Source organism: Halichoeres trimaculatus, unplaced genomic scaffold (genome assembly GCF_033239565.1).
Source record: "Halichoeres trimaculatus isolate MK-OKI-2021-1 unplaced genomic scaffold, fHalTri1.1 fHalTri1_scaffold_4, whole genome shotgun sequence".
NCBI classification, from domain to species: Eukaryota; Metazoa; Chordata; class Actinopteri; order Labriformes; family Labridae; genus Halichoeres; species Halichoeres trimaculatus.
The window spans coordinates 3,648,644-3,661,756 of record NW_027437182.1 but is presented as its reverse complement, the minus strand read 5'-3'; the positions used below and the strand labels follow the sequence as shown (position 1 = coordinate 3,661,756).

Below are 13,113 nucleotides of genomic sequence, written 5' to 3'. Positions count from 1 at the left end.
AGTCAGAAATCTCAGATTTTTTTTCTTCACTGGATTCAGAAATTTAAGCCAAAACTCTGATTTTATTGACTGTATATGTGAAAAAAACAGAAATTTCTTCAAGAAAAAAACAGAAGCTTCAATCTTCTTCCATCTTCACATATTCCTCTCATAAATAGATTTTAAAAATTAGTCCTGTAGTATTCTATGCGTTTCCCATGTTTGCATAAATATCTGACTCTTTGTTTACATTCCTTTTTTTTATTATTATATTATATATTCACAAGATATTTAATAATATTTTCTGTAGAAGTTCAACAGTAGAGGTGTTGATTAGACCAGGTGGATGGTAGCCACTGTGTTTACCTGTGAGGATGAGGAGGAGGAGGAGCTGTAGAGCGGGAATCCTCTGAAGCTCTGAGAGCCTCCTCTTCGCCACGCTGGAGTATTCAGACCTCCATAGTCCACCACATCACTGACCTGCTTCTGCTGCCTCCAGCCTGATCAGGAGACAGATAAGAGACACGAGGAGGAGGAAGGCATGAGACAGTCAGAGTCAGGCTGATCCTGATCAGGACCAAAAACTCCACCACTAAACCAAACAGCGTCATGGCTCCCTCATAAAACCCAGCATCACTCACGGTTTCAAGGACAAAACAAAAACACAGCGTGCTGCCGGCTCTTTATGATGACCAGACGCTGCGCTGCAATAAGAGGTGACGACAGAGGCTCATGTTTAGGTTGTTTGCTTCAGACAAAAGCATCTATCAGCGGGTTTATCTGCAGAGTGACCCTCCTATCACCGCGCCAGAGACCGTGTGTGGAGGGAACCAGACGCTACGAGAGCAGATGGTGGAAAAACATCTGCTGGAACAATCAGATGATGTCTTCTCAGACTGTCTTTGGGTTATTTACCTCACTCTGGGTTTTATTTCACTGGTTTTGTAAGGTCATAAAAAAGAAAAAACAATTGATGGACAATTTGGGGTTTTATGGGCAAGAAAATGAGCTTTTTGGTCCACTTGAGCGCGACAGGGAGTTTTTATTTAACAAGAAAAGATCTGAGTCAATGCAGAGTTTGTTCACAGATCATTGGGAAGAATATTTAAGGAATATTTTTGCAGGTAGAAACTCACTCAAGTTAAAAAAATGGGTCAGCATCAGAAGAAAAATGGTTAAACCGTCAAAGTTAAAGCCTCGACGTGCTGACAGCTTTTCAGAAACTCTATCTCGAGCTGCTACATCAACACTTCATCTACTCATTGCTAAATCATTCCCATGACACCTCATCCAATTTCACCCTCTACATATCAAATCAGCTCCAAGAACAACTTCCATGTTTCCAAAGTGCTTAATGTCGTTCCCAACAGCTTCCTTTCAAACATGTAGGAACAGAAATGAGAGCACAGGTCCTGGGAAAATCCTCCGTTCAATCACTTTTATCTGAAACTGTCACGTAACGTTAGCTACCAGTTCGTGCAGGTCCAGCTCTGGTGTTTGTCTTGGCTGGTGGTGAAGGAGGAGAGGGAAACAAAGATGTTACAATGATGATTTCAGGGCGATTTAGTGTATTTATTGAGGGTAACAGGAGAGGTCATGATGAAGTTAAAGCTAGGCATTAGGACAGGTCCTTTCAGGCGCACGTATTACATTCATTTTTGCAAAGTTTAAAATTCTGTTTTCCCTTTCCAGTCCCTTCAGTTGCCTTAATTAGGGTCCTCGGCCTGAGGAAGAGGGCACTATTGTATTCCGTCCATTTCTTTTTTATTATTCCGCATGTACTTTGAGCTCTAATTACACCCCCTAAACATGCTCAAAAACCAACCAAAATTGTCACACAACCCACAACTGCAAAACATTTTCATCTGATACCAAACATAACCATCAACATCCAATAATAAGCTCTCTAGTGCCAGAAAGGCACTCAAAAACACACTAAAATAGCTCTAAAGGAGGCTAGGAATGTCACAGAGATATGAAACCAACACCAAAATGTGTGCACATTAATAAGAGTTCGCCTAATTTTTACCCTTTCTGCCAAAATTATTTACTCCGACACGTCGTGCTATCGGCTTGAAACTCACTCACATGACAGACTAGACCCTGCTCTTCAAAGGTTTTTCAGGAAGTTGTTGTTTCAGACCCGGTTTTTAAATGGCAAGCCCTCAAAGTTGCCGACCGCTCACAGCTCCCTCCATGTAAACAGATGGAATTTTTCATTCCTGACTATGAAGGCTGCAGATTTGGGGCTCTAGACAAAAACAGTAAAAGTTGAACAGCTTTAAAAATGACATGAATGGATTCCTGACAAAATTTCCTACAAGAACGTCATATTTTTACACAGATTAGGTCAACATTCTGGCCTATATGACAAGTTATTTATAAACTTTTCTGAATTTGAATCCCTCCCTATGCCGGATGATGTCACACCGTGCAGCTGGTCATGTGACTCAGCAGAGGAAGTAATTACTCCCTCCTCTTCTAAATCACTTATTAGACCCCCTGAACATGCTCAAAAACTTATCAAAATTTGCAGACACATTACAAGCGCCCAAAATTTCCATATGATAGCAAACATGAACCGCAACATCCCACAATATGCTCTCTATCTCCATTGAGGCACACCAAAATGGCCCTAGCAGCCAAAAGGAATTTCCCAGACAGATCAAACCAATGTCAAAAAGTTCATCTCACTGAGACGCAAAAATCATACACTGACTATCCTGACTTATCTCCAACAGGAAGCTTGCAATTTGCCTTTCAAAATAAAACTTCAGTTTTCAGCTTCGTGCAGGCTGCTACATTTGGGCCTTAAGACAAAAAAGTAAAAGTTGTACTGGTTTAAAAATGTCATAGATGGATTCCTGGCAAAATTTTCTACAAAAGTATCATATTTTTTCGCCAAATTGGGTAAAATTGTGGCCTCTGCGAGGAGTTTTTTCCAATCCAATTTTTTGTGAATAAATTTCACTCTTAACTCTGCTGCAGTTCTATGATGATGTCACACTGATTAGGAGTTCCGTGCAGCTGGTCATGTGACTCAGCAGAGGAAATAATACATGGTATCAACTGTTATAGCACTAAGAGGGACAGAAAGGGATGAAACCCTGACAGTGGAGGTGATACTTTGCCAGTGGAGCGGAAACAGGTTTGACAATACGGCAGAAAGGACCTGAGGATCGTCAAACGCTTCCTACAGTTTTAATTTATTTTTACTTTTTATGTATTTATATGTTTATATTTTTTTGTAATAACACAACAAAATCAATCATAACAATAGAAATAATGACAATATATTAAATTGTACATGATTTCTAGTCTTTCTAGTGTGTTCCCACAGCAGGGAGTCACCAGTCTTGGCACCGCTATCCTGGGGGTCACTCGTTACAGAATTAAGATCCCCTGATCTAGTTGTTACAGGAAACTGGAGAAAGCAGGTTTATATGGCTAGGCCACCGCCCTGTTGTGGCTGCTCTCTTTTTTGTCTGTTTCTTGAGATTTTTTCATCTCCTTTTCATCATCTTTGCATTTGGAGTGGATCATTACTTTTTATGGTTCATTTGTTGGTCGTGGACACCAAACTTTTTGTCATCAGTGATATTTTTACTGTTTTTGCTCCTGTGTTTGTCTGGAGATCCTACATGTAACCATGGCTGCATTGTTTACATGTGAACTCAGCTGTTAGCAGTCTGTAGCATGACAATGCTAACTGGTGCTAGGCCAGATGATTCCCACAAGGTGAGGAGAAGGAGGTGAGGATGACGTGCTGGTTCTCAGGTGTGAGCAGAGAAGTGACGACATGGACCTGTCCTTCCATCCATCATTATTGGGAACGTAAGATCTATCTCCAATAAGATGGACGAGCTAGCTGTGCTAACCCAGCAACAGAGGGAATACCAGAAGGCAGAGTAGCATCATGCTAGTGTGGAGGTGGAGGCTGGCTGACTGGACAATGATGGAGAAGCTGTCAGCATCTATTTTCTTATGCACACTTTCTTACTTTTGTTTTCTTGATTGCTGCTGTGACTCCTCCTGAATTTCCCTTGAGGATAAATAAAGTATTCCTTATTCTATTCTATTCTTTTTGAAAGTCTATTTTTACATCAAGACAGGTCAAACCTCAGAGCCCTGCAGAGTGTGAGGTGTGTGAGGTGACAGAGATTCACCTTTTATGGAGCCAGACTCAATCGTGCAGATCAACCCAAAACATGACTGTGGAACATTGTGAGCTCAGCTTTCAGCGTCAGCATCCATCATCTCAGACACCACATGGAGGACCGAGTCAGTCTGACTGAAACTGATCCAGAGTCTGCTGAGGGGCGCCAACACACACCTCTTTTCTCCTTTAGGAGTGTGAGTATCACTCAGTGTGTTTGTGAAGGAGGCTCTTCTCTTTTCAACACAACTCCAGCTCTGAGAGCGGGAGAAGACGAGCGCGATCCAAACGGAGAGGAGAGCAAAGTGCTGCGCTGAACTTCAAAAGCATTCCTGATCGCTGACAACGTCCTGCCTCAAAGCATCATCCTGGAAAACACACGTTAGAAACACACACACACACACAGTGCCAGAGAAGCTCAGCAGGGAAACAACTGCTGCAGATAAACCCTCAGGTAACGTCAGCCCACCTGACAAACCCTGTGACCTGCATCCAAACGTACAAACACACACGCTGCACTTCCTGTGCTCAAAGTCTCGCCATCAGGAGAGGAGCCTGTGCTGACCTGGAGGAGGCAGGGTCAGGGGTCAAAGGTCAGGGGTGATGTGACTGTGTGGCACAAAGCTGTGGGTCAGAGGTAATCACCGCAAAGAGCCTGACAGACATGATTCAGGATCTGTCACAGACTTTCCTCAGCAGCTCTGACTGTCAGTCGCTCCCACGTGAACGTCGGCTCACGCCGCGCTTTGCTTTGAAGGAGCAGCTGCTCCGCGCGCAGCGAGCTGGGAAGTGATGACATCACCAACACACCTATGACCTGACGGAAAATGAATCAGGGAGCGGAGGTCGCAGCAGAAATGTGCCTCTTCCTCCTCAGAGAGTCCCAGTGGATGTGAGGAGAGTAAATCTGTCACCCGAGGAGGAGGAACGGTGAAGAAGAGGCAGCGAGGAGACACGGGGTCAGAAAAACAGGCGAGAAATAATCACGCTTGGAGCTTCTGCACAGATTAATACTCCTGTCCCCTCATTCAGCAGCATCAGTGATGTTGCCTGAATGTAACAAACAGAGATAACTGACTTACATAACCCCACACGATGGAGGAGATAAAACAGGGCGCTCTTCTCTGAGGAAACAATCTTATTACGTAACATCAGATCGTAAACTGTCTTTATCTGGAGTCACATCTGAACTTTGACATCAGTGAACTGCTGTCGGTTTGAGGAACTTTGATTTTCATGACAAAGTGACTGAAAAACTACAAGAGCAGTATTTCCAAAAGGTCACTTACTTCAGCTAGCTCCACGGCTCCAGGCTTAACTGTAAACCTTAGCAGTGGATCAGTGAGAAATTAAACTTTCTCATAAGCCGCTGTAGTTCTCATAATTTTTAGCTCTGCTGAACAAAATATAGAAATATATCTAAATGTATCAAAATGTATTTATAGCAAAAATATTGAACAAATTGTGAATTTTGTGCCGCTTTTACTTGTTAGTATGTAAACAAAAGACACATCTTTGAGTGTTTCTCCTTGAAACAACATTTAATTTATGATTTGTTTACTTCAGACTTTAATGAATGACTGAATCAATGTGTTTGTCATTTTTTTTAAAGCATACCTGCCTAAATTTACAAATATTAATAAAATATTATTTAAAAATAGTAAAATAAAAAATATATAAAAAGTAAAATAATAATATATGATAATATAAACCAATAAAAATAATATAAAATTTAAAATTAATTATGTAAAAATAATATAAAAATAGAAAAATATTAAAAATAATATAAGACAAAAAAAAAATATTATTATATTAAATTTACAAATTTAACTTTTAGAATAATGGGACTTAAGGAGGTTTGTCAGATTTTTTTTTTCTTTCATGATTACTTGATTCAAAATCCTGCCGAACAATCCTCTTTTCATGCATTATTTCTGTTGTTTTCATATTTAATCGAACATTTCACAAATTTGCACAATGATAAAATGTCTCATGCTGCTTTCAGACAATTAACTGGTGATAAATTATCCTTAGAGTAACTTTTTTCAAGCAACAGCAAGACAGAATTCTAGTCCAATTTAAGTCACTTCACTGCCAAAAACTGGGATCTTATCGAGTGTTTTTGTCTTATTTTCAGTCAAAAAATTGTCTTTTCGAGGAAGAGAAAAGATACTTGTGTTGATACAGTAATTTTGTTTTTTTCTCTCAAATTTTTTCTTGCTCAATTGGCAGAATTTTTTAATTGTAACAAGCAATTCAGACCTTGTTTTGTCTTCGGACGGGTTGGCGAGCGCCCGGCGTGAGAAATATGCTTCAAGTCTATTTTCTGTGCGACCGCTTCCAAACCTTGTAAATTCACTGTCGTTAAGAAAGCATGTGCATCAGGAAAACAGTCGGTCGGAGGGTCCCAGACGCAACATGACGCCATGGATGAAGAGAAGCTAATCTTGGAAGTGGAGAAGTTAAACATTCTGTATGATCCCAAACATCCTTTTAATAAGGATGCAGGCAGAAAGGACAAGGTGTGGACTGACATATCAAAAGTTATTGGAGTGGATGGTGATCGTGTGATATTGCTATTCACACGACAGCCCATGAATCTCCGAGGACCAGCCCTCCCCCCTTTTGGATTGATCAGCGCAGCGGGTTTGACAATCGGAGCAAGACCGCAGGCTCTCTGCTTCGCTTCGCGGCTCGTGTGGTGGAATTTAGGGGTTAGACATGTCTGTAATGTGCAACGTCAGTGAATCCTGGTTATGTCCTGCCAGTCATCTACCAATCAGAGCTAACATGACCTCACTCTTCATTTTATTGATAGACTCTCAAGTTTGAACAGATCTCTGTGTTTAATCTCTCCTTACTACAAAAACTTTGTCAGCCAGGGTGGTGTTGTCATAGAGACCTGAACGTGCCATAAATCCTCCCGGTCCTTGTTGACCTGACCTGTCAAAAGTGTGGATTAGGATAAGGCATTTAGCTAGAAGGGAGCTGTTTTTAAGATCACTTTAAAACTCCTCACAGGAAGTTTAAAGATGTCTGTTGTAACTTTTTGTGTCTGTATCTGACTCCTTCCTCAAACATCGATCCGATCAGAACGTCCCAGACTTAGACATCCTGCACATGCAGAGTGTTCCTGTAGGACAATTTTATGCGGTTACACTTGGAATATTCAGATCCTTCTTTAAGAATCACACCAGATTTGTTTGTTCCTGTTGTAGATAATTGTTTATATCGTGTAGGCTATTTGTTTTCATCTTTATTTTGTTTTTGTTTTTTTGAATTTTAATGTTCGGGGCTTTTTATGCTTTTAATTAGAAAGGACAGGACAGTGGACAGAGCAGGAAGTGGGGAGAGTTGGGGGTGACACAAAGTAAATAGGCCGCAGACTGGAGTCAAACCCAGACCTCCAGAGCAAATTCACGTCCAAATTTCTTTTGTTAGCGCTTCATACACCAAAGTTTGGATTCTCCAGTCAAAAACGTCTGGACAAACTCCTCAGTGAGTCCAAACATCTGATTTCTTTGGCCTCTAACTGAACAAAACTCACATTTGGCACCACATGATTTAGGTCTGAACCCAACCTGAGCAGGTGGATCTGTCCAACACTTCCCTCTGTCTCTTCTGAGATTATTCAGCTGATTCAGGATCTCAACCTGCTCTTTGATGGAGCTTATTTCTGACATCCTCTTTAACAACATTTCCCATCCCTGACAGCGTCTTCACTGATAGGAACTAACTCCTGTAATCCTCCTCAGCTGCTCGTTGGTCTTAACGTTCAGTCGCTCTGTGGATTACGTTTTCCTGTCATTACTTCATCCTCAGTTTATCTCTGACACGCTCAGACCGACCCGTCCCTCCAGCTCGGTATATTTCCATTCAAAATAAGACGGATTGGAGGGTAAACACGTCATTGTGTATGTCCTGGTTTTACACTGCTCACCTGTTTGACCCAAGCTCCCACCCCTTCAGCAAACAGCGCCAGCTAACACACCTTCTGTAAAAAACCCACGATGTGTGTGTGTCTGTGGAGATTTCCACAATCAGAAAACACACATTTCATGCTCTGGATTTACCCGTGCTTTAAAAAACGGATCAACTGTTGATGTTTTCTGTCAAATTTCATCCACAGTTTCATGAAAGTTTCCCTAAAAATGTTTTGTTAGTCTTACCTGACAGGTGGTTCGTTCCTTTGTGGCTCAGGCCGTTGGTTTGCAGAGAGGCAGACCTGGACAGCGGGGCACAGCGAGTCGGGACAGGAACAAAGGTCGGGTCCAAATCCAGGATGAGCTGGTTCAGCTGCTCGATGGACTCGTCCACATCTGTCGTTAACGACGCCAAATCCTCCTCCTGGCATGATGATGTGTGATTCTGAGTGGCGTCCTCGTCCAGCGGCCCTCTCTGCACCGCCTCCCTGCTGCTGAGTCCTCGAGGAGGGGTGTCAGGAGAGACCAGAGGTGGAGGCGCCTCCTTCCTGTCCCCGTTCAGCCTCACCTCCCCGTCAGCTCCCAGGTAGGAGTCAGAGGAGACGTCCACCATCTGCTGCTGCCGGACCCAGGAGTGCGTGGAGTACTCGGCGTGAGTGTCAGGGAGAAAACAGATGCTGCTGGAGCTCGCTATCTCCAGAGGTGGAGCTGCAACACCGTCTGTTTCATCCTCATCATCTAGAATATCCGTTTCTCTCTCGCTGGACGAAGCCTCCCCATTCAGAGTGTGTCCAAGTCCTGATTCGTCTCCGAGCACCTCCCCTCCTCCACCAGCTGCAGCCAGCTCCGTCATGACCTCCAGGAGAGGCTGAGCGATCTCAAAGTCCAGCCCAGGGAAGAGCTTCCCCGCCTGGGTGATCCTCTCCGCTGCAGCCCCTCTCCTCTGGGAGGCCAAGGACAGGCCCGAGTCGCTGCTGGCGGACGGAGCGCGCTCGCTGCAGCTCGGGCTGCTGGTGGGATGGACAGGCACGGGTCCTTCCTCACCGCTCTTCTTCCTCACTTTGGTAAACAAAGTGCCATGACCTGGATCCAGAACATGGAGAGGAGCTGTGGAGACAGATCAGCGAGGTCAGAGTGACCGTTAGAGTTAAAGCAGGGTTAAAGAGCGAATCCTGAAACTAAGTCTGATGATGAAATCTGAAACATCAAACTGTGTGAAGATCATCGTATTTTCATTATCCTTTAATAAAGTAGAATAAAAACTTTAACAAGTGGTTGTTTCAAACAAATATGTCAAAAATTTGACAGTTTATCGTTTTTTATGATGCAAAATTCTTTGAAAAATATCCTTTAAATACTCTTAAAGGATGTTTTTATTAAGAATAAATCATACGTTTATCAAAATTACAACAATAAAAAGTGCAACAAAAAAAAGAAACTCTAACTTTAGGTAAATAAAAACATATAAAACAGATTTATACAGTCTGGTTTCAGAGATGTCCTGATCTACGACTCGTCTCTGAGTTTGACCAACATGCTCGATGAAAACTCTCCTCTGTCATCAGCAGCTTTTAATTAAGGTTCAGGGTTTCTTTATTAGTACCTAAGACAGAACAGCTTTCTGCAAATGAGAGATGTGACACTCAAAACTTAAAAACAGACCACAGCAGAACTAATTTAGTTTAAAATGTAGGTCAGCATGAAGGTTTGTGAAGCAGAAAAGCCATAAAAATATTTGAAAACAGCTTCATTCATGTGAGTACTTAAAGATAAAACTGAAATCTTATCAAGTGTTTTGTCTTATTTTAAGTATTAACTGTTTTAGTACACTTTATATGAGCCACATTCACCTGACCAGTCCTGAAAAATGTCTTATTTTAAGTTACATTAAGACACAATTGAGGTCTGAATTGCTCGTAAAAAGTAAAAACAAAAAAAGCCAATGAAACAAGAAAAATTTGCTTGGAACCTTTAATAAAGTCTTAATTTAAATAACTTTTCTCTTATTTTCTGGACTGGTCAGGTGAATGTGGCTCATACTAAGTCTAAAAAGACATTTTCTTTTGAAAAAAAGACAAAAACACTTGAAAAGGTTTCACTTTTTCGCAGTGCATCCAAGATGCACTGTGCAGATAAACTCTGATGCTGTTAGCGACATTATCAATTAAAGAAAAGAAGATGGGGAGATGCAAATTGGTCATTACGTTTCGTAACTGGCAGGAAAACAACTCTCTGAGAAAGAGCATTATTTGCAAAATCAGTTTATAAACTTAGGATGCAGGGTGAAACACGACACATCGGTGTCAAAATACTCTGTAGAAATGGTCGTTTTTATCAGTTTGGGTCTTTAACAGAAGAAAACAAAAAATCCCACACACTGGCCGACTTTCAGAGAGAAAATAACCTTAATGCAACGTTTGGTTCATAGACCTTCGTCAAGCAAATGTTAGTGCCGGCCAATGAAGCCGTCTTAAACGGTAGTGGCTGTGTGACTCCGACCAATCGCTTCTCTGCACGTTAGAGGTTTGAAAGTTAAAATACAATTCAGACAGTGAGGATTCACAGATAAATTACAAAACATTTAAAATGAACAATTCCAATACGACACAATCAATCTCATCATAGGAAAAGAGACAAAAGAGGAGCTAATACTCATACCTGCAAGAATCTGAAAAAAAAATGTATTTTTTGTTTTCTTTTATTAAATTCAGACTCACACCTGCCTGAGGAGTGGATGATGGAGATTTGTGCTGTTTTCTGATAAGTTAGGGTCCTAAAACAGTCATTATCACTCAAAAATGATCTCTGCTGGAGCAAAAAGAGGACAGTAAGCTTCCCAGTGAGCTGTATTATCTGTCCAGTGTTCATTAACGTCTCCAAAAGGTACCGACAACTTGCACATGTTGAAGAGGTGAGGTTTAGCGGTTTTGAGAAATGACAACATCAGATCACCTGAGTCATTTAACACATATTGAAAAAGCCTTTTGTCTCCTTTAAAATGTGATTTTTAATCTCAGTTTTTGGGAGGGACGAATCTCTAAACAGCACAACAAATACAGAAAGAGTAGTGTTTTGGTTGGGCATGAGGAGCTGAAATGAGGAGGTTTTCAATATTTTGCATTTTAAGAACTAAGTCAAACTGTTGAAAATGACACTAAATTGTCAAGTTAAGGCTGAACTCTAACTTTACACTCTGTAGAAGAAAATGTTTGACAAATACTGAAAAAGAGTGTAGGTGAGAGTGATGAAGAGGAGCTGAATGATCCTCTAGAGAGCGGTCAGTCAGTAAATCAAAGCTGCAGATTAAAACACCTCCATGTCAGAGAGATCCTCTGTAGATCCACTCTGACTCTTTACCTGTAGCTCTGCGTCATGAATCATTGTGACACACACACTCACGCACACACACACACACACACACACACACACACACACACACACACACACACACACACCTGTTGGACTGCAGCCATCACTCCAGACACACTCCGTGGAGATAACACAGAGCTCCTTTGTGTCGGCTGACGGACGCATACGTGTCTGACTTATGTGTGTGTGTGTGTGTGTGTGTGTGTGTGTGTGTGTGTGTGTGTGTGTGTGTGTGTGTGTGTGTGTGTGTGTGTGTGTGTCACGCAGAGGATGTGTCTGTCACAGTGTACATAGTGTACCTGAGGTCAGGTGGAGAGGATTGCACAATCACGTGCACGAGCAAACGGTTTCTGTCACAGTTTTACAGACACACACAGAGTTAGCTTCCCAAACAACAGAAAGAGCGCCCTAACTTTGTTTTTTTACTAGAGTTAAAAAGGTTTGCTTTTCTGTTTAGATATACATTATTAAAATGTATTCATAGAAAAAAATATTGAACAAATTGTGGATTTTGTGCCTTTTTGACGTGTTAATATGTACATAAAACACTCATCTTTGAGTTTTTCTCCTTGGAAACAACATTTAATTAATGATTTGTTTACTTCAGACTTTAAGTAATGACTGAATCGATGTGTTTATCATTTTTTTAAAGCATACCTGCCTAAATTTACAACTATTGATAAAATATTATTTAAAAAATAGTTTAAAAATAATAAAGAAATTAAAAATATATATGAAATAAAAAATATGTAATATATATATGTAGAAAATAAAATATAAATAACAAATTAAAAAATAAAATAAAATATATCGAAAAAATGTTATAAAATAAAATGTATTATAAATATATAATAAATTAAAGAAAAAAAAATATATGTATAAAATATAAAAATAAAAAATATATTTAAAAAATAATATAAAAATCAATATAATATAAAAATAGTATTATTATATCAAATTTGCAAATGTAATTTTTCGAATACTTCCTTGAAAATTGTTTCGTCTGAATCCTCAAATTTGAGTTTTTGCAGCTTCTCTTTTAGCTTACTTGAAACATTTATAGTGGGACTTTATGAAGATTTATCAGAGTTTTTTTATGATACTTGTTTTATAATCATGCCAAACAATCCTTTTTTATGCATCATTTCTGTTGTTTTCATATTTAATTGAATTTTTTACAATTTTGCACAAACGATGAACTGTCTCGTGCTGCTTTCAGACTTTTCAGCTGGTGATAAATTATCCTTTGAGTAACTTTTTCAAGCAACAGCATCAAATGTTGATATGTTTAAGCTCTACTCTCTGATTTATAGTGAGATATGACATTGAATCACTGAATCAAGTCATGTTTTGCTCAATAAAACAGAATTTTTGGGTGAAATTTAAGTCACTTTGCTGCAAGAAACGAAAATCTTATCAAGTGTTTTTGTCTTATTTTCAGTAAAAAAAAAACTGAAAACAACAATTTATGGACTGATCAGTTGAATGTGGCTCATATTAAGTATTAAAAGATAAGTTTTTTTTTTTTAAATAAGACAAAAGCACTTGATAAATTCCAGTTTTTGCAGTGTTCGTGCAGAAAACAATGGTTTTTTTTCTTCAAACAGTGAGGTAACATAATGAAAACAGCAAGCTCTCCCTGATAAAGAGTCTTTCACTGAGATGAGATAAAGCAGCCGTGTACAG

The 13,113-nt window shown here is 40.1% G+C and overlaps 1 protein-coding gene across 1 annotated transcript in view; it reads right to left on the bottom strand.

The window, feature by feature from the left end:
- Positions 1-13,113, bottom strand: part of tns3.2 (tensin 3, tandem duplicate 2) — a 68,793-nt gene that overhangs the window by 36,141 nt on the left and 19,539 nt on the right. The window contains exons 15-16 of the mRNA XM_074667484.1: positions 8,305-9,165; positions 346-479 (exon numbers count right to left, since the gene is read on the bottom strand). Coding sequence (XP_074523585.1) covers positions 346-479; positions 8,305-9,165 — 995 coding nt within the window. The remainder of the gene's footprint in view (positions 1-345; positions 480-8,304; positions 9,166-13,113) is intronic.